Here is a 20563-nt window from a genome sequence, read left to right as displayed (position 1 = left end):
TGTTGCCGCAGTTACACCACTTATCTCCTTTTTCTTTCTCGCTTTCTTTTCTTTTTTTTTTCTGTCTCGTAGACTTCTTACTGTACGAGTTCTTGGTGCTCCACTGGTTCTCTTTTAGTGACTAATGGTGGATAGAACTAGATGGTTAAGGAACTTCCGATCGGGGGTAACAAGCGGAACATCATACTTGGCGGGAAGGTCTCACTGCTGGCAATGTCTTAGTTCTTGGTGGTGGTGGTAAATGATGGTGGTAGTGAGGGAGATACGACATCCAGTCAGATGACCGTTCCTGGCACAGGCACACGAACCACATCAAAAAGTAGTAGTAGAAATCGCATGGAGCCCACGGGCACCAAGCAAAAGCAACAACAACATTATTAACAGAAACGAACCAGTCAAGATAGTGCGGAGTACCCTGTACGGATGCCCCCCCTTTCAAAGTAGTATCTCTCTTTATCTCCCCCTACCGTGCAGCTTGCAGGTAAAGAAAAAAACAAAACAAACACAATGTATGGTTAAACGGCTTATTATGCCAGGACAGATCAGAGGGTCACTCGGTGTTTCAGGTATATTCCGGTTACAATGCTTGCAAGAACATGCAGTAGGTCGATACTTAAATGCAGAGTGATGTGTCCTGCTTAGCTCGATCAACTAGCGGAAGTAGTAGTAAGGAATGGGAATTTCAGGCATCAAGGCCCTACCATTTGTATTAACGATTATATTAATTTCTCTGGTTATAGGAAGGAGAAGGGGATCTCAATCTCGGCCGCAGAAACCAAAATGGCGGGCGGGCCGGGAAATTTCCAGTTTTCTGTGACCAATCATGGATTTATCGTCTATCCTGGTGAGGGATAATTGCTATGGTGGTTGTTTATCCCTTGCCTTCCTTTTGGACTTTTTGGTGTGTTGTTATTCTTTTTGAGGGACACCATCTGGTGATAAGCCGTAAGTAGTATGCGCCCGAATGATAATGCGGGATTTAGCTGGAGGTCTCAAGGGGGACGAGGGAGATTGATTGGCTTGGGTCGGTTCCTACCTTTTTGAGGAGGTTCGGATATAAAGCCCAGGCTGACTCGTTACTACCGTCTCACTAGTAGTTAGTAGTCATAGGTGTAGCGATACTACAGTACTATATAATCTAGCCCCTGGATGGTTGCGACCGGACCAAAGAGGGTACGCTGGTGAAGTACGGAGTCCGGAGTAATTGCTCCTAGTTTCTGCCTAAAAGTACGATGTCTGAACCCCAAGATAACACCAGGGGAAGGGAAGATCTGGGTTGAGAATGAGGCGCCGTTTCCGACCGATGACTGTCCGCCGGAGCCATGTCCGCAATGATGAACTCTTACTATTCCTTACTAGCTTGATACTATGGAGTACTACTCTGTAATACTAGCAGTCTAGGTGTAAAGGCCACCTGACATTCTTGCGTGCGAGGGATCCATGGCATGGCTAGACTACAGTAGACTACTAGACGGTTGCTTCGGTACTGCCCACTAGTGACTAACTACTGTATGTACTCCACACTTTGGTTTCCCCGGATATAAGGGATTCGCCGTTTGAGGCGGGATTGGGACAATCAAGCGCGCTTTGCTCGTGCTAGGTTGATAGTCCCTAGCAATTGGCCCATAGCCACCAATAGCGTAGTAGAGAGTGTTAATTGGTGAATCAGATGGTTCAACCTCTCACCTAGATGAGTATATTGGAACTTATAGCTAATTTCTTGCAGACACCCAACCACTGCAGTCATCGAGAAAGAATCCGTTGGTAGGAAGCTCGTCTATCAACTCCATGGAGGAGTCAGCATCTACCACTCCGTTTGCGTCGTAGCTACCAGAATGTCCGTGCCAGGTTACTCCCCAGGTTTCGAGGCTCCTGGGCTATATATTAGAGAGGACCGTGCGGTTGGGCCATCCAATGGCAGGAACCTTTGTCAGGATATCTGGCTTTTTGGACCTGGATCTCTCAACTCCGCATTTTCGCTGTCCCCGCTATTGAGACACACGTCAACGTGAGCTAGTCGAAAGCGCCACTGATTGAACACAACGGTCGACCATGACGCCGCTTGGGGTAACTGACAGCCGTTGACATGGTACGGAGCGGTGCAAATAAGCATTAGGCAAACCAATGGTCAGGCACCCCGCGTAGGTTGGTCGGTCGGTTCGATGATGTTCAGGCCAGCCATTGCAATCCCTTGACAAGTTTGTATTCTATTATCATTAGCTAATTAGTTGGTGGCATCATGATGGGTCTATGACATGCGTTCCTTTCGGCCTTTGCTCGGATGTTCGGATAAGCATCCCAGCATCCAGGGACAACAAACAAATATACTATCAGTGTTAGTAGCACAACGGCACAGTATTTGACCCAGCTTTCGACAGTTCGGCATTCGTATGAACCTCGTTCCGACTGATAGATAGTCGGGTTAAAACGGTGGAACCGCGGTTGACGTCCGATGCTACGGAGGACACTCTCCGCACCGTATGATGTTCGTCTGGCTATTGTGTAGTGTGTATGATTCGGACCCAAAGATATCCTTTTTTTTTTTTTTTTTTTTTTTTTTTTTTTTTTTTTTTTTTTTTTTTTTTTTTTTTTTTTTTTTTTTTTTTTTTTTTTTTTTTTGGCCCCCTGTCTTCTCGTGAACGTACGCGATCATGAGCTCACAGATTACATGTTCCATGCATGTTTTACGCCCGCTCAAACACAGTGAAAAGCCAGAGCATAATGATTACAGGCTACCAGGATGACTGATGAGGCTTGAAGGGCTGGCTGGCAGCGTCGGCGCCGGACCAAGCCATTCTTATTACGTTAGGTCTTACCGGAACCTAGTCGACCGTGTCCAATCTTGACCCCCCGTGATACTATCTGCGGAATTCCCGACTTCCGCATATTGAACTAACCATTAGTCCCAAGGCTAGCCCGCTCACGGTCCTGGTCCTGGACCTTGACCCAAGCTTAGGGAGGAGTTGGGACTTGGGACTCATTGGAAGGGCTGACCTTAGTGGTTAGCGCACCCGAACTGGAATCACCCTCCTAGTATAATTTTCTCTCCCGCGACATCGGCCTAACTACGTTCGGGGCTAGCGGTATATACCTAAACCTGCATTTGCTTTAGGAGCTGTGATTGGCGTTGGTCAACAAGTAAAATACCTCACTAGTAACTGGTTGGTACCGGGGAGGACCAGTAGTGCGGCCCACCGGTACGGAGTACATACCGGTACCCTTTCCCCTGGAGGTACGTAAGATGGTACTTCCGGGTACATCAAACAATTCCCCCCCAAGGTTGTTGTTGTTTTGTGCTAATCCTATCTGGACCAAGAAGGCAGGTACATAACAGCTGAGCTGCAGAGACACAAGACTTGACAGTAGTGGATAGATACCGACTATACTACAATCACTCTCTATCTCTGATAATCAATGCACCTCGGCGGGTTTGTTTCCCCTCTCGAAAGAAAACTTTAAAAAAAAAAAACAATACTACTCTCGCGACTCCTGTATTTAACATGGGGATTTCAACTTCTCAGCTGAGCAAGACATCCATTGTCAGAGTCCTCGTCCAGCTGGGAAAATACATCCACTCACCGTGACCCTTCAACCAGACTGGACTGGACAGGTCGGGAGTCCCCACTCCACCCTCCCAAACGGAGAGAGAGACGCGAATGGATTGATTTCTTTGGTTATTACGCGATATCTTACAGTAAGATAGTGAGGTAGCACTCGGCATCCCTCGAGTCACCTGCGCTGTCAACAAACCAGCAAGATAACGCGATCCCCTTCAGTTTTCCCCTCATCTTTTCATCTATTCTGGCTGTTTGTTCTCCGTGGAAAAGCGCCCACAGGAGGTCCCGCTGCCAATACCATTCTCCTCTCCCAAGCGTGTCTGTCTATCCATGGATGCGCCTCTGAATCGCGTCGCCGTAAACCGGAGCTTTTGCAGGGCGCGCCATCTCGCTTGGCTGGACTAACTCCCCGCAGTCGATGATTGAGCCTCCCCTTGGGCTCTTCAACCCCGGATAATCTTGGCCCTCCTTGCGTGCCCCGACCGGCAAGGCTTGGTTCGCTACCTAGCTAGCTATCTGGAAAGATCTGGAGCGAGATGAATTTCTGCTTCCTGGATGTCCCTTTTCCCGGGCGTCGGCAAGTAAGAGAATGCCCAGGTAGCTCGGCAAGACAGCTTCCCCATGGTGCCCCCACGCACTACTACCAGATGGTGTGCTCTCTGGACCCGATCGATGGACGTGCCGAGGCTCACAAGTCGAGTTGAGTCAGTCCAGAGCAGCGGAAGCTTCATCCACCTCGAAAGCATACCAGGAGGTATGATATATCTCAGATAGACACCGCAGATCTGAAATCGCACCCGGAATTGCTTGTTTGCTATATGTCAGCCCGCTGCAGCTAATGACAAGTGGAAGGAAAATTATCCTCCGTGAAATGCACTTTATGCTGTCATTTCTCCGGACTTGAGATGCTTCTGCGGGGTTAATTTGGCAGTAGGAAAACAATTGCCTCTGATGCAATGCGTATAAAATCAGCAGGCTGTCAGTTTGACGGTGTCTAGCAGTCGACTGTCCTCATTAAGAGGTAAATCAAGCACCATCAATCATGTTCGTAAAATGTCAATTTCTGGCCCTCGCGGCCAGTCCGATGATTTTGGCATACCTTTCTGGTGCTGTTCATAAAGAAGACTTTGATTGGGACTCGACGAAATACCTGTTCGTGCTTGCTATCATTTTCTTGCCGTATTCTAAGAGCCAGTAGAGCGTTGCTGATCCATATGCCAGCATCGCCTTCGGTGACTCGTATACATATGTTCAAGGAACCGATGGACTACAGAACTATAGTTTCATCGGGGATTTACAGCACTTTGCATATGACCCACACACTCTGCTGACTGACAAAATCGTGCAGAACCAGGTGACAACCAATTCATTTCTTTTTGCACTATACCAACACCTCATCAAAGCAATACTGATGCATCCACAAACCGTAGACCGCCACCGCAGAAGGCGGTCCCAACTGGGTAGAATACCTAACAGGCTGCGGTCTGGACGAGGGCCTCACCTCACCCTCCGACTGCGACTTACAACTATGGGATTTCGCATTCGCAGGATCAGACATCTCAGTTGAATAGTACGCCCACATCTACAAGCCCATACACAAACAACCTCCCCATACATCCTCCTCTAACCCACCCCAGCACCCCCCTCCACCACGACTTCACCGTCTCCCTCGTCAACCAAGTCAAACAATTCACCACCTACGCCCAACCCGTCCTCCAAAAAACCATAGACCCCTCCCACGCCCTAATCGCCATCTGGATCGGCATCAACGACATCGGCGACAGCTCCAAATACGACGTCGACTTCCCAACCTTCTACAACGACCTCATGAACACCCTCTTCTCCTCCGTCCAATCCATCTACTCCCAAGGCTACCGCTCCTACCTCTTCATGAACCTGCCCCCGCTAGACCGCAGACCCGGAAACCTAGGTAGCGCTGATCCCAGCCCCAACGCGACACAGATCACCTGGTACAATGATGCGTTGGCGCAGCATGCCAGTGCGTTTGGTGCTCGCTACGCGGATACCAATGTCATGTTGTTTGATGCGCATAGCGAACTCAGCTATATTTTGGATCACCCGGGCGAGTTTGGTATTGTGAATATTACGAATTTTTGTGCTGGTTATGATCAGCCGGATATTGCCTGGGATTATCGGAAGTATGGATGTCCGACGCCCTTGCTTACTTATTTTTGGTTCAATTCCGGACATATGACCAGCCATGTTCATGAGATGTTGGCGGGGAAGGTGGGGAGGTTTTTGTTGGGGGAGTAGTCGGGGTGAGAGGTAAGTAGTAAGTGGTAGGTAGTGGTCAGTTGGATATATTTCTAGGCTAGAAGGAGGATTTTATAAAGCCATTAGTAGTAGTACTAGCTGGCTGGCTCTTCCATGCTCGAGATATGATAGCTGAAAGTACTAGCATCATTCTAGATAGTATATAATCACAACGGGAGTCATATCAAATCACATAAATAATTGACCAGTGAAATCAATAGAAGTACTACCATTCAGCAAATAAGCAAACATGCCACATATTAGTACTAGTAAAAACTTTCCACCCATTTATTAATCACCTGAATGGAGTAAACCAGTGTGGTGGTTTCTTAGACGAAAACTCGAAAGCTTAAAGAATATACCATACTGCTACTACTAGCACTACAGTACTAAATGGTATCAGACACCAAAGTCACAGACTATAATCCTACACTACTATTATCATAATAATAGCGATTAAAAACACCGCAATGCCAATCCTACTACTACATGTATGTATGTGTGTAACCCCACAATAACCTGAATAACAAACTAAGTAGTAACTCAAGTGAGTGCTATGAGTTTACTTCAGTTCCATCAGAAATATGATCATGATCTATGGAATAGTAATGGTACTCACGTCATGATATAGGCTATCGATGTACTATGTCATCGCGAAAGTAATCAGCTACCACTACTTCTACTACTATCGCCTACCAGCCAGATCTAAATAAATACAGAAATGAAGAGCACCAATAGGAAAATATCGAAAAAAAAAAGAGACTATACCCCTCAGCCAAACCTCCATAAATGAAAGAAGAAAGAAAGAGGGGGAAAAAAGAAAGAAATCACGTAAGACAGAGAAAACCACCAGAAGCGAAGCGTTACATTGCAGATGAGGTGAATTTTGTCTACTTACTACTACCACCAACCACATACATGCATACTACAGAGCAACCACGTCATTAGAAAGGAAAACCAGGATCGGATCCTTGTAGTCATAATCCTACTACCTGTTTATTACGATAAATCGATTCAATACATACCAATAATACTCACTAACCAGTTACCAGAAAATAGGTAATACTAAGAATATAGTATACCTACATACCCCCACTCCCCAAACAAGGGTCTATACAAGGATAATGCATGTTGATTGGGGACATGCCAACCAACCAGCCAGCTACCTAACCAATTAGTACTAACACTACTGTGTACAAAGTGGTCAATCCGCTTACCCGCTGCCTCTGCCTCCTGTGTGGCTGCTGCGGCGTTATGCAGCCACCGCCTGTTTCAATCTGGCGTGTTTTGTACTGCTGCTGTCACTGTCGTATTCCTTATTGCTTTTTCTTCTCTCGGGGATGGAGGGGATGTTGCAGAACGAGGCTGGATAGCAGGGACCAAGCCGGTAGTTTACTATCGAGATGCATCGACTTCATGTAGGTGACTTGAGGGGGTTCCATGTGATAGTGTGAAGGCGCGCCCGAGGAAGGCACCAGCAGTTTTGTCTACAGGTAGAAAGTGTAATGACAGTATCAATAATGCTAAAACAGAAGCAGATAGGTACAGTTTCTCTCCAATTATCAGCATGCAAGTGAAAGCTACACACTATCTAGTCCCATCCGTTCTGGGAACAAGCCAACTGATACATAACTTTTTGTTTGATAAACCACAACAAAGAATGAGAAAATTAACGTGTATCCATGAGGAATATCAGTGCACAATCGTGTAGGTTTCGAGGTCACCCATTGTCGGGGGAGCCTGTTGTTGTAAACTGAGCAAAACACGCGAATAGTCTATCGTGATATCGACGAACGCCGCCCGTACCGTGGTTACGAAAAAGGAATCATGCGAAGGAAAATGAACGTCTACCGATGTGAGAATGGAATACAAGCTCAGTGGATGAACTGAGCAGCGAGGTCAAAAGGTTACCAGCGACGGTTGCCACCAAGAGGAGCAGCATTGGAAGCAGTGAAGTGGTTGCCGCGGCCACGGCCACCACCACGGCCACCCCAGCGGCCATAGCCACCGTGGCCATGACCACCGCCGCCACTGTAGCGGACCATCTCGGCGAGACGGGGGTCAATCTGCTGCTTGGCCTCAGTGAGAATGGTGACCAAGTCACGAGCCTGCTTGGAGTCTGCAAGAGGTGACATGTTAGCATTATGCTTCGACCAGACCATCTGTGATGGAAAATGTAACTTACTGTCAGTGGTAAAGAAGGTGATGGCGGTACCCTTGGCACCGGCACGACCAGTTCTACCAATACGGTGAACGTAGTCCTCCGAGTTGTTGGGGTAGTCATAGTTGAGAACGTGTGTGATGTCGCGCACATCTTCAAACACATGTAACGTTAGCAAACAGAGCATTAGTCAATTGAGCAACGTGGCTTAGGAGCCTTTCTCAGTCGTATGAGACTTGATGCATCTCTCTCTCTCGCTCGGACTTAAAATCATCAAAAGATCCGTGACAGAAGAGTCCGAGGGTGGCAAATATCGTGGTCCTAGAGCAACCTTGGAATGCAGCTTCAACGAGTCGGCAAGAGAGGAAGTTCCCCTCCCTCTACCGGCCAAGTTTTTAAAGGGTTGATATGGTGAATCAGAACAGAAGAGTAATACGTCTGCTACACTGCACTGTGAGTCCAAGGCCCTCCTGGCTAGAGAACCATTTCAGGAGACCCGACAAAGCCTGGAAGAGTCATACACACCAACAATTGGTGGAAGAGAGTTAAGCACCGTGCCATGGTCACGCAACCTCAATACGGGTGAGGGTGACTTGGCGGCAAGAAAGGAAGGGGGGAAGGGGGAGGGGAGGGGAGGAGTTTGCGATTTATTCATACCGATACCACGGGAAGCCACATCAGTAGCCACCATGATTGGGCTCTTGCCCGTCTTGAACTCGTTCAAGACCCAATCTCTCTCTTGCTGTTGCTTATCACCGTGAATAGCTGGAACGCAGGTTAGCAAATTGCTCTTTCAGTGTCAGGATCAAGGGAGCTTACAAAGTGCCGGCCATCCGTCCTGGCGGAGGAAGCGTGTGATCTCGTCAGCGATGCGCTTGGTGCCGGTGAAGATAAGGCACTTGTTGCCGCGGTTCTCCATGATCTTCTCAAGGTGCTTGATCATCTTGTCGCGCTTCTCGAAGTCCGAGACGACCTCGACGATCTGGGTGATACGGTGGTTGGCCGACAGATCCATGGAGCCAATGTTGACCTGGATGTAGTCGTTGAGGAAGTCAGAAGCAAGCTGACGAACCTCCTTGGGCCATGTAGCGGACCACATGCAAGTTTGACGGTCAGGGCGAATCTGGGAGATGATCTTGCGGATCTGGGGCTCGAAACCCATGTCCAGCATGCGATCGGCCTCATCCAGAACGAGGTAGGTAACACGACGAAGGTTGGTGCGACCAGCCTCGAGCATGTCAATCAGACGACCGGGAGTCGCAATGCAAACTTCGACACCACGGCTCAGGTCACGGATCTGAGGACCCTTGGGGACACCACCGTAGACACAGGTGTTGCGAATACGAGAAGACTTTCCGAACTTGGAGATTTCGGCCTGAATCTGAACGGCCAATTCACGGGTGGGGGCGAGGATAAGGACAATGGGGCCGTCACCGGGGGCGAGAAGAGGCTGGGCGTTGATGTGAACGATGGCAGGAAGACAGTAGGTCAGGGTCTTTCCGGAACCAGTCTCAGCGATACCGACGACGTCGCGACCAGAGAGGGCCATGGGCCAACCCTGAGACTGAATAGCGGTGGGGCGGTCGAAGCCCTGGGCCTTGACCTCGCTGAGGACGTACTGAGGGAAACCCGCCTCGTCGAAGGTCTCGACGGGGCGAGGGACGTTTCTTCCCTGAACAGCCATCTCGTGCTTCTTACGGAACTCGTCGACATCACGCTGAGAGCGCTCGGCGACATCGGCGTGTTCCTTGTAGAAAGACTTCTCGAACTTGGGCAGGGAGTCAAGGTCCCATTCCTGCTTCTTCAGACCAGAGCCCAGGTTGGACATGCGGTCTCCGCCAGCACCGCCGGCACCACCTCCTCTGCCACCATAGCCGCCGCCGCCGTAGCCGCCGCCATAGCCACCACCGCCGTAACCACCACCACCACCGCCGCCGTAGCCTCCACCGTTGGAGTAACCGTTACCGTTACCGTAGCCGCCGCCGCCGCCGTTTCTGGAGCTATATGTCATGTTAGCAAGCATATTCGTTCGAGAAATACAGGTTTTCGACGTAGTGTCGAGAAGAGCAGACAGGTCCAGAAGGGTTGACGGTTGACCGGATCGCGTGACAGACCGAACCGCAAGCCAGGCTGGGATAGCCAGGAAGCGATCAGTCGCGATTCAGGTCGCACAGCCACAAGGCTGGCTTGCACTCGAACAATCCATCTAGAACAGCGCTCTTATTGCGAGGAATAACTTACCGGTAGGAGTCGCGCTGGTAGCCGCCGCCACCGCCGTAGGAAGACATAATGATGTTATGTGAAGGAAGAGAAAAACAAGTTTTTTTGAGGTTAGAAGAAACCGGGGACGTCCAACAAGACCACGATGAGACGGGACTGGAGCGAGGGAATCAACAAAGAGTAGTCTGAAGGAAGTAACACAACCTTCGAAGACGAGGAGATAGAGGGAGGAGAAAGAGAGGAAGGAGAGAAAAAGACACACAGAGAGAGAGTGAGGGAGAAAGGATCAAGCAGAAGATGGAAGGAAGAAAGAAAAAGGGAAGCGACGGGCGGGAAGCAAGCGAAGAAAAGAAAAGAAAAGCAAAAACCGGCGGAGGCAAACACTCGCCCGTTGCGGCTTAGCGCAGGGGATTTGGCGCAGAAAATGCGTTGAAGCTGCATGCTGATTGGCCCCCGCCGCCACCGCTGATTAAGGCGGAAGGCGATGGTGTTTCCACTTTCGACTTTTCTTAGTCTAGATTGCAAAGAGAGAGCAGGACGGTCAGATCTTTTCATGGCCAGCTATAAGCATATTGGGGTCATTTATGCAGTCGATGTCATTGTACATAGTCTATAAATCCTATCTTAATTTGGCTTGCCCTGCATTTTCCCTCATCTCAGTAGCTGCTCGGTTTCCCTTCCTCTACAAATGTTTGCCACCCAGTCCCATGTCCCAGAAGCTAATCTCCAACTCTGTCGCTCGTATGAAGATCTTGATCAATTCTTCCACTCGACTGGGCGAAACCTGTCGCATATGCGTCTCAAGTAGTTCTAAGCCAATGTTAGCCATTTCCACTGCCGTCGTAGGCTGTCATCTGCTCAAACGGAGCCTCACCAGATCCTAAGCGCACGGCTTCGGTATAGTCCTCCGCCACATAGTTCTCAATCCACTTCCAGTACCGGTTGCCCTCGCGGAGAGACTTCTTGTCGCTGTACAACCTTTGTGCAATTGCCCCGTACCCGAGTAAGCAAGGTGCAAGGGCCACCTGCAATGCAAGCCAATCCTGCGATTGTCCGATATCAAGGATATACCGGCCGTATGCGGTGCATGCTGTTCAAGGACAATGGATTGTCAGCGAACCTGCCTATGTAGTCACAACTGAACAACTCGAAAGCTGTCACTCACCAATGGTTTCCGGTGTGCTCTCCATTTGCTCTTTCGAAAGACCAAAGGACGCACAGTAATCGAGGTGCAACGCGGTCTCATGTTGGATGTGTAGAACAATCTTGGCTGACTATAATGAGATCACACTGTCAGCTCGTTGCATCGCATGTCAATTCAGTAGAACTATACATACCGCAGCAATGGATTCCATGTCTCCAGCTTTGTATGAAGCTAGGGCGTTGCTCCGGGCAAATTGAACCTAGATTGAGAGTCAGCAAGCCACGTTTACAGAACTAATCACGAAAATCCTACCAAGTAAAGATAGTCTTGCACGAGATATGACTTGAATCTTTCCTCTGAAAGTGTGCCATCTCCCATCCTCTTGACAAACTCGTGCTCGGTGAAACGGATCCACGCTGGTTGGACGTCAGGACGGTCTAGAGCATATTCTACAAAATGTCCGCTGCAAACCATTATTAGCAGATCGAGCCATCCCTCGATCATCAAGACACTCACGGAGAAAATGGTAGACAGTAAAAGGAATGAAAGTGATTAATCGGCCCACTGCCCTTTCCGAGATCAATGCTAGTCTTGATACCTGCCTCAACAAAACGAACCGCGCTCTGAACTGCCCGCCTCATATCCTTACCATGGGCGAGATTGGCCGATATGGCCGAGGCAAGTGAGCAGCCAGTGCCGTGAGTATTCTTTGATATTAGATAGTCAGTCTCAAACAAGGTAATGTCTTCTCCGTCGAAAAACACATCAATAACCTTGGAGGCCTCTTCATGATTCTGCGCAGTCCGGTTATCACCGGTGAGCGGCAAATGACCGCCCTTAAGCAGGACACCCTTGGAACCTAAGGAGCAGACCTGATTTGCGAGCTGAATGAGGCCAGGGAGATCTGTTGGCTCTGGGACGTCCACACCGGCATCTTTCAGTAGCAGCACAGCTTCGGGAATGTTGGGGGTGAGAACAGTTGTCAAGGGAAGAAGCTTTGTGCGCAGACCTTTAATGGCTGCTTCAGGTAATAGACGTGACCCACTGGTAGAGACCATAACCTGTTAATTCCCGAGTCAGAAATAGAGGCTTTTTTTCAAATCAGTCACCACGTAACACAGGGCAAGGCTACCGGATCCAGCACCACCGCAGGCACTTGGTGCACGGTCAATGCTTCAGCAATGACATCGATGGTCTCTGCAGAAGAAAGCATCCCTATCACCCTGTCAGTCATCGAGAGGAAGGCTTAGAAGAATGAATGCTCATACCCAACTTGACAACATCCGCACCAACATCTTCCAGGCCGGCATTAATCTGCTTTTTCACGAACTCTGCGGGGACAACAAAGATGTCTTGCACGCCCAAAGTGTTCTGGGCTGTGAGACCAGTCGTGGCCGTAAGAGCATAGCAGCCATGTGCAGCCAGGACCCTCTGGTCCGCTTCCAGACCCCTAAACCCCGCGGAAATGCATTAGCTTGACAGGTCTAAAACTGGGAGTGTCCATGCTCAAACATACGCGCCACCGGAGCTGTCTGATCCCGCAATGACCAATACCCGCGCGACTGACATGACGGCGGTCAATAGGGGACTTCCTGCAATGTCTAAAGGGATCAATTGAGGAAGACCAGGTCGCCAGAAGTCAGGGAAAACAAGGAGCGAGCATGTGATGGGCGAAGTTGATGGCGGGAGACAGCGGCGGGCAGAGAAAGTGCCGCGCTGGATTGGCGGGGGTGCGGGGCTTTCCCGATTAGGCAATCCATATCTCGAGAAAATTACAATACAATGTCATTCATGCCTATTAATCCTCATTCCATCATCTAGAACAAAACAATGCCCGCTATTCACATTGATGACCAAGCCCCAAATCCGAACCACCCAAATATAAGCTATATACAAAACAGAAGAACCCCATAATACTCAATCATGGCAGCATGAAGCGGAACAGACTGTCCATTTCAACCCATTGCCGGCCGCACTTCTTCAGATATGCGTCCACAACGCCTTTGATGGTTCCAAACCGTATGCGGTTGAACTCTGCCAGGGCCGTCACACTGTCCTTCTTTTCTCCAGTGGGCTCCTTCTCTGCCGCTTTACGAGCCTTGTCCACGTCCCAAAGTCCTGCGAAGTAGAGTAATTGGTTATACATCTGTTTCTCCGAGTACTCGTACGTCATCCGACCAAGGCAGCCCTCGGCGTGACCCCGGGGTCCAAGACACCGGTGTCCATACACGCTGATTTGTCTAGTCCGGTTGCCGCAGGCCGTGTCGTCACAGACGAGCCAGCCCTCATAGTACTTCGATGTCTGTGCACGAATTTGTGACTCTAACTGGGCAACAATCGTCAAGACAGAGAATGTCTTCTGACAAGCCTGGTTGGGGCAAACGATACCATTGGCAGTGCACATGTGGGTGGACTGCGCGAGTCCTTCGAAGACCGACTTCTCCTTACAGAACCGGCAGGTAAGCGTAAACCGGGTAGCGTTCTCGAACCGCACAGAGTCTGGAATCTGTGACTCGAGCGGGAAGATATCGGCATTCTGTTGGTTGCTCCCACTGGAGCTATTGATCTGGTACTTGCGGACATCAAGCCCCAAGCACTCGGCTAGTCGAACGGCATCAGTGCCAGGAATAGGGGCACAGAGACGTTCGATTGGGGGGAAAATCTGCTTGAGAAGGTAGAATTCGATATCAGGCTTGAGTCCCGAATCCGGCTTCATCACATCCTGGGGTGTGTATGACCGCTTGGCTGGTGCGAGAGACGAGGTCTCGGCATCTCCGTTCGTTACAACATACGATATGACGTCGTTAGGGCGAACCGTTTTACCGCGGGCAAGCTCGCGCAAGGCAACCTGTACCGGGGGCATAGACCCCTTGTTAGGATATTCCTCGGGTCGCTTGGAAAGTTTCTAACCAAGCGAGTTAGCGTGTGTCAACGAGTGTGCTTTGATATAAACATACCGTGTAAATGACGTATTTTTGGACAGGGACGGAGTACTCGCGCATCTTCTCAGCCAACTCGCGTAGATAGTCATGGACTCTGTTGAGAACAACCTCCTGATCCTCACCGGAGAGAACTTCATTCAGCAGCTTCTGAGAGACCTCCTTTGACAACGAGCAGTATTCACGCCTCTTCATGTCCAGACCCTTGACTTCGAGCTTATCCACGTACTTGCCATCGACCTCGGTCATGTTGATGGCGGCATATTTCTTCTTGGCGTGAAGAAGAAGACGACGGAACACATTGTCAATGTCGATCTCCAGCAACCGGTAACGTTCGTTTACGGATTTCTTGAACTCATCACCGACCTTTAGCGCATCGCTGATCGTGTCCATGTTCGTGTTGATCATGACCGAGTCAGTATCACCGTAGATGACTCTAAGCTGTTTGGACTCTGCCAGCTCCTTGGTGCTTCTGAGAATCTCACGACCCTTGAACGTGGTGAGCATGGCCAAGGGACGTGCGTAAAAGCGACTCTGCGTGTATCCCAAGCATCCGTACATGGAGTTAGCGGTCAGCTTGAAGGCCAGCTGTTTGGTGTCCCACAGAGCAAGCTGCTCAGGAGTGGCGCGTTTGTCCTTCATCAGCTTCTTAACTTCACGTCGACGACCGACTAAAGTAGCAATAAGCTTAGGCAGAATACCCTGCTCCTGATCGGAAGTAGGAACTTCGGGAACCTTTTCTTCCTTGTCATTATCCGCCTGGAGATGTCAGCTCATGTTCCATACAGTTTCCCTGGCATATGAACTCACAGTCGCTGTTCGCTCCACTGTTGTAAAGCAGATGTTGTACTCCTGGATGATACTGGGATACAAACTGTTGAAGTCCATCACTAGGATGAACTTGTCATAGAGACCCTTTTCGGGTTCAAAAACAAGACCACCCTTGTACTTGTCCTTCTTCTTATCGGCCGACTCGTCATCATCACCTTCTTGCATCTTCTCTTCAGCTTTCAGTAGCTTAGAGGAGTACTTGTCGGGACAGATGTACTTGTTACGGTGGAATTCGTGGAGAAGAATGTACTCATTCCGCTCGGCACGCGTACCACTCAGCGTTCTTGCCCAAGAGTTACCAGCAATATTCGTGAGTACTTTGGTCAAGGGCAGCATCTGAAGCCGCAGCACCAACGCAGCAATGAAATAGGTATCCGCATCACAGTGATTGACGAAGTTCATGAGGCCGTCCTTGGTAGTAGCCCATGTCTTCAGTGCTGCCTCGCAATCCAGTTCTTGTCTGGCATTCTCTTTTCCGAGGTAGAGGTCGCACATCTCCGTCAAACTCCAAGATTGACATTTCATCATCAGAGACTTCCAATCATTAGTACGAAGTCGCCTTGAATCAGAAAAGTAAACCGGAGAAACTTACCTTGCCCATATCATTAGCAACATCGCACATCAGTCTTCCGGCAATCAGATGCCTCTCGGCGAAGAAACCTCCACCTCTGTTGAAGTTCTTGGGCCAGTCGCCGCGCTTCAACCGTCCAAGGCGATGCCAGCCAGGGGTCTTCTTCTCCCTCAATCTGCTGAGCAGAATGCTGAGGTCAACCTCCTGAAGCTGATGTCCCATCAGAACATCGGGATCCATCTTCTCGAACAACGCCAGGAACTTGCTGAGCAGAAACTGTTCGCTCTTCTCCAGCATGAATGTGCCCCTCTGCTTCCGCGTTTCGGCTTCAAAGTGCATCGGGTATGAAGAGCCTGCAGGCCGCATGACCGTGAAAGTCTTGCAGGGCAACCTCTCAGGCGGAGTGGTGTCTGTGAGGGAGACATTTTCATATACTCTTGCACTCGCCACGAGGATCTCCTGCTTGTTCTCTTTCACGTTGAGCTGGGTCCGGAAGGAGAGACTCATGAGCGTCAGAGGCGGAGCTTCCAGATTCTCAGAGTCAGGTACCGGAGAAATAAGCGCTGGCTTCGCTGCTTGGCACTCAAATTTGCACCAAGATGCATTGTTGACGGCAGTGAAATCGGCCTCTTCAATCTTGAGCCAACAAGGACCCATGATGTTTTTCCAGAGAACAAACTGCTCGAACAATGATGTGTTTGTGCCGAATACATGCGAAAAGGTCTCGCCCTTCACATCCATTGGCAACGGAGATTTGTCATAAGGATAAAACAGCTTCAGGTATTCGGTCTCTTTCGGGACACCAGGCAATTCGAAAGCGTATTTGCGTGTGCAAGGCTTCATCTTATGCATCCCTACCTTCAGCCTGGACATCATCCCGTCGACTTCATGATAGACATCTTCCATGTCTACCTCTTCATCCGTGTCTCGCCCATTCTTGTGCCGATACTCTCGAGGAAGGAAATAGAGCTTGCGTAGGATATTGTCGATCTTGACAAATGCACTGGCGTAAGAAGCATTTTGCTTGTTCTTCACCTTTCCAAACAGGCAAAGACTGCCGTTGACTTCTGTGAAGTCCAGCCAGAACATGCGCAGACTCCCGTCCTCCTCGACGACATCCTGGGCGCGAAGCTTACCGAAGCTACGCATTTCCGACGACGCAGGGCTGCTGAGAACATTCAGCTTGCTCCTTACGTCATTCCAAGATGCGTCCACCTCTGGCATTGGCTTTGTAGGCGAGGAGCTAGCCAGAGGCGGAGTGCTCTCCCTCCCGAATTTGGGCGGAGGCCGGCTTCCGGCCATGTTGACGCTGGTCGCCTTAGCGTCGTTCTGACCGGTGACTTGTGCAATCTCCATAAGATCATTATCATCATCGTCAAACTCCTCGACCTTGACAGGTGTTGTGGTCGACTTTCTCTCTACCGCTTTGCTGATGGGAGACGATGGCATCGGGTCACTCATGGGAACGTCGTCATCATCCATGCCAGGAAGCGCGCCATCGTCGTCGTCGAAATTAACCTCTGGTTGATCCTTGACCGGCGAAACAGGGTCACTGTTTTCGTCCCTCTTTATCGGCTTCTCTCTGCGTGTTCTATCGGCAAGCGGGGGTGACAAGATGCGAACTTTGCGACGAGCCTCAGTTTTGACTATATTCCTCGTGGGGACACGATGCGGGACCACGTTCGTATCGACTTCTCCGAGCAAATCGGCCATGAAAGCGTCGTCTTCTGCAGTAGCGACCGGCTGAACAACATATTAGAGAGCCATTCGTGCTCAATGGATGACTTCGATAACTTACCTTGGGCTTGGGAGCAGAGGGCGCAGCCCCACTGCTGAAATACTTTGAGATGCCATTATTGATCTTCTCCTGTCGTTGCTTTTCCTCCTCACGCTTTCTCTTCGCAGCCTTGCCCCGGGCAGGCAATCCGTCGTCCTCGCTCTCGCTGTCGCCATAGTCTGCGGTGCGCTCGTTCCACACCTCGCGACCGTCGTCTGCATAACCTTCTCCATTATCGTCGACCACGAAGTCATCCTGATCAAGCCGGTTGCGGATAATCTTCTTATAGCCTTCATCGTCAACCTCCTCGTAGATGTCGCCTTGTTCCTCAACTTCGTATGTCGACAGGCGTTTCTTTCCTGCGGCGCGAAGGGCGCGCAGCTCCGCCAATTTGGCGCGGGAAGCAGACATGGCGCACTGGTGGTCTTCTACCACAGATACTATGTGTCCATGAAAGTCTTCCTGTGGGTTGATCGGTTAAGGACCCGTAATGGGGTATAGGAAGTGTGAATTGGGGAAGGGGCTGATTGACGGTGCTGGTTGCTACTGTAACTCCGAAAGGCGGGTGTCGCGCGGAGGAGAAAGTAACGCGTGCGGGACGCGGTGAAGACGCGCCCTCCGCCAATCCCCGTTAAGTGGTTTGCTTGCCGATTTCAGTAAGCAGCCTAACACTACAGACGCATGAAAAGCCCTTGAGGTTCTACATGGAAGATATGAAATGTTTTTGACTAGTTTCAACTTATCCAAGTCTTTTCCCCTCTTTTAAGATAGCGTTGTTCGCATTTACAATCTCTCAAATCCCACACTGCCAGTGGTCCTCATGAAATTACTTAGTAGTCCGGCGCCTAGATAGTACTCTGCCGTTCAGTCCGACATCTGATCTGAATCTAGATCACTGTCCTCCTCTACTGATCATCAGCGCTTCCAATTGCGGTAATATCAGCCAGTCAACTTACCCTGAGCCAAACCATAGTCGAACGTCCCATCTAAACTCACTTTCAGAGTCTCGCGGATTACATTTTGCGCTTCTTCGGTAAGAGTGCTATCGACTGCGTTTAGGATAGCCAGGTTGAAGCCTCTGTTCTTTGGCCCCAATTGTGAAATGAAAGAGAGTATGCCATCGGCGGTGAAGTTGCTGAAGGCGTGGATGGAAAGGCTTTGGAGGCTTGGTAGATCCAGGAACGCAGATAGCGTTGTATCATCGAAGAATTCGCCGCTTATCCAAAGTCTTTCGAGATGAGGGAGCATATGTGCCATGTAAGCCACATGGTCTGTAGTAAAGCCGTCAGAAATATCCTTGAGTTCCAGCTCTCTAAGGTTGCTGAGCTGGCTAATCACATCTGCAAGTATTTCGTTCCCTGGTGGAAACTCGCTCCCTTCGCCGCGAAGGTAAAGATTCTCCAAGGCTCGCTGGCTAGCCAGAGCCTCGTGGAAAAGACGGCTGTCCGCCATTGCATATCCAGATAAAGACAGCGTTGTTAGACGGAGCCCTTCATGGGGTAGGACCTGCGATAGCAGGTAAGAGTCGTCGACAAATCGTCTGAGTTCCAAGCGTTGCAAGGCCTTGCAACTGCATATCCATTGAGCAACTCGAGTGACAACTGCGTAAAAGTTTTCGTCTCGCGGAGTCGGTATCGAGTCAGTCAGTACCAGTACTTTCAACGCTGGCGCTGCCGTTAGTGAGGGCAGTTCTGCGATTGTCTCGATGGTAAGACTCGTTAGCTTCAGCTCTGCTAGAGATTCCAAATGCAGCCCTAGTGATTTGATAGAGCGAGGGCCCAGCTGAGAGTAGCTGAGGACTTCAAAGTACTCTAGAGTATTGGGGCGCAATTCAGTCAGGAATTGTTCAGAGTCAGCCTCCGCATTCCTCGGTGGATCATTCTTCCTGTTCTCTATATGAGCATGACAGGCCGGCACTCGTCACGGAGACATACCATCCGTATAATGTAAGCTGTTTGAAATCAGGAGAGTGGTGGCGGATCTTATCGCCAGCATGTTGGCTTAGTGCATCCCCGGACCATATTGTCAGGGATTTCAGCAAGGGTAACCCTTCGATCCATGCAGAGAGGGTTTCCGGTGGTACTAGAGAGCGATCAGACATCTCTGGACCGACTAAGGAAGTTCATGGAGCCTAGATGGAGACTACCGTTACAAGACATTCCTCGTATTGACCTAGTCTTTTGGATGATTGCTTTCAGATGTCAGCACCGAGGAACACGATAATGTAGTAACGCTTTATGTTAGCTGAGAAGGATAAGAGACCAACCTGTGCCAATCTTCACCATGACCCAATCGTTGTCAGGATAGGCTTTTGACGAGCGGAGTCGTTTGGAACCCTTGACTTCGTAGTCGTGGGATACTAATTCCAACAGCTCTGGGGTAAAGAAATCACTAGAAACGTCAAACAGCGAATGACATGTAGTTGGTAGTGGGAACATACTCCTTCATCGTCTTCGTAAATCGCGGCTCCTTAAGAAGGTCCCCGAAGTCATCCAAATCAAGATAGCGGATATAGCTATAGTAAGGGAGGTAAGTTTGGTCCAAAGTAGACAGGATAACAGAACGCCATAATAGGGCCCATTTTCGTATAACCGGATCCTGTTCGCCTCTGGTAGACCAAACGGTGGCTACTCTCCGAGACCTGAACTGCTCGTCTTCTGTACCTCCGCCCCTCACTGGCGAAGTATCACATAACCTGTCATCATCAGCATCCACCACCAACGCGCCATTGCATCAATATATGGAGACTTACTTGTATAATACCGCCAAGGAATGCTCAGTAAAGCATTTCGAAGAAATAGCGCATTGAAAAAGGCTGTTGTAATCCTTCTCATCGCCCAGGATATCCAAGATCATATAGAGTACGTCACTGGCTAACGCGAAGGCCATCTTCACGAGACCAGGAAACTGACCACTCCAAAATATATAGCACAACAACCGACCAGAATAGCTCTGTTCAATCTCTGCCTCTAGCGTCTCGAATACAGCATCACGAGGATCGATGCTCAGTGGTGTCCTGGGAGCTGACTGAGGAAGCAAGGCGCCTCCCGTACAGTCCCGCTTATGTAAGCTCGCGTCGTGTTTGCGAT

General features: G+C 49.8%; 5 protein-coding genes across 5 annotated transcripts; 1 reads left to right on the top strand and 4 right to left on the bottom strand.

The window, feature by feature from the left end:
- Nucleotides 1-4599: 4599 nt before the first annotated feature.
- Nucleotides 4600-5831, top strand: BO85DRAFT_457740 (SGNH/GDSL hydrolase family protein; the record flags this gene model as incomplete). The annotated part of the gene is made up of 4 exons (XM_025661538.1): nucleotides 4600-4709; nucleotides 4779-4911; nucleotides 4988-5127; nucleotides 5195-5831. The coding sequence occupies 4 exons, from the start codon at nucleotides 4600-4602 to the stop codon at nucleotides 5829-5831; spliced, it is 1020 nt and encodes a 339-aa protein (XP_025517569.1).
- A 1768-nt stretch (nucleotides 5832-7599) lies between these two features.
- BO85DRAFT_247268 (uncharacterized protein) lies at nucleotides 7600-8318 on the bottom strand. The gene has a single exon (XM_025654903.1). The coding sequence runs from the start codon at nucleotides 8155-8157 to the stop codon at nucleotides 7657-7659; it is 501 nt and encodes a 166-aa protein (XP_025517568.1). The 5' UTR covers nucleotides 8158-8318; the 3' UTR covers nucleotides 7600-7656.
- Nucleotides 8319-10113, bottom strand: BO85DRAFT_247291 (DEAD-box ATP-dependent RNA helicase DBP2). Its single transcript, XM_025654904.1, has 2 exons — nucleotides 8812-10113; nucleotides 8319-8757 (listed from the first exon to the last, which is right to left on the bottom strand). Exons 1-2 carry the CDS (start codon nucleotides 10013-10015, stop codon nucleotides 8480-8482), a joined length of 1482 nt encoding a protein of 493 aa, XP_025517567.1. The 5' UTR covers nucleotides 10016-10113; the 3' UTR covers nucleotides 8319-8479.
- Nucleotides 10114-10768: 655 nt separating this feature from the next.
- On the bottom strand, nucleotides 10769-18007 carry BO85DRAFT_467368 (DNA-directed DNA polymerase alpha catalytic subunit POL1). The gene is made up of 14 exons (XM_025662185.1): nucleotides 17496-18007; nucleotides 15719-17440; nucleotides 15106-15660; nucleotides 14314-15054; nucleotides 13375-14261; nucleotides 12873-13094; nucleotides 12625-12806; nucleotides 12489-12571; nucleotides 11873-12417; nucleotides 11669-11819; nucleotides 11550-11615; nucleotides 11378-11486; nucleotides 11087-11302; nucleotides 10769-11022 (listed from the first exon to the last, which is right to left on the bottom strand). The coding sequence occupies exons 1-14, from the start codon at nucleotides 17883-17885 to the stop codon at nucleotides 10895-10897; spliced, it is 5997 nt and encodes a 1998-aa protein (XP_025517566.1). The 5' UTR covers nucleotides 17886-18007; the 3' UTR covers nucleotides 10769-10894.
- Nucleotides 18008-18233: 226 nt separating this feature from the next.
- Nucleotides 18234-20476, bottom strand: BO85DRAFT_393314 (uncharacterized protein). Its single transcript, XM_025656877.1, has 6 exons — nucleotides 20227-20476; nucleotides 19915-20169; nucleotides 19741-19865; nucleotides 19621-19665; nucleotides 19409-19556; nucleotides 18234-19359 (listed from the first exon to the last, which is right to left on the bottom strand). Exons 1-6 carry the CDS (start codon nucleotides 20361-20363, stop codon nucleotides 18414-18416), a joined length of 1656 nt encoding a protein of 551 aa, XP_025517565.1. The 5' UTR covers nucleotides 20364-20476; the 3' UTR covers nucleotides 18234-18413.
- Between the last annotated feature and the right edge of the window lie 87 nt (nucleotides 20477-20563).

The sequence above is a fragment of the Aspergillus piperis genome, assembly GCF_003184755.1.
Source record: "Aspergillus piperis CBS 112811 unplaced genomic scaffold BO85scaffold_5, whole genome shotgun sequence".
NCBI classification, from domain to species: Eukaryota; Fungi; Ascomycota; class Eurotiomycetes; order Eurotiales; family Aspergillaceae; genus Aspergillus; species Aspergillus piperis.
This window is presented reverse-complemented; position numbering and strand designations above follow the sequence as displayed.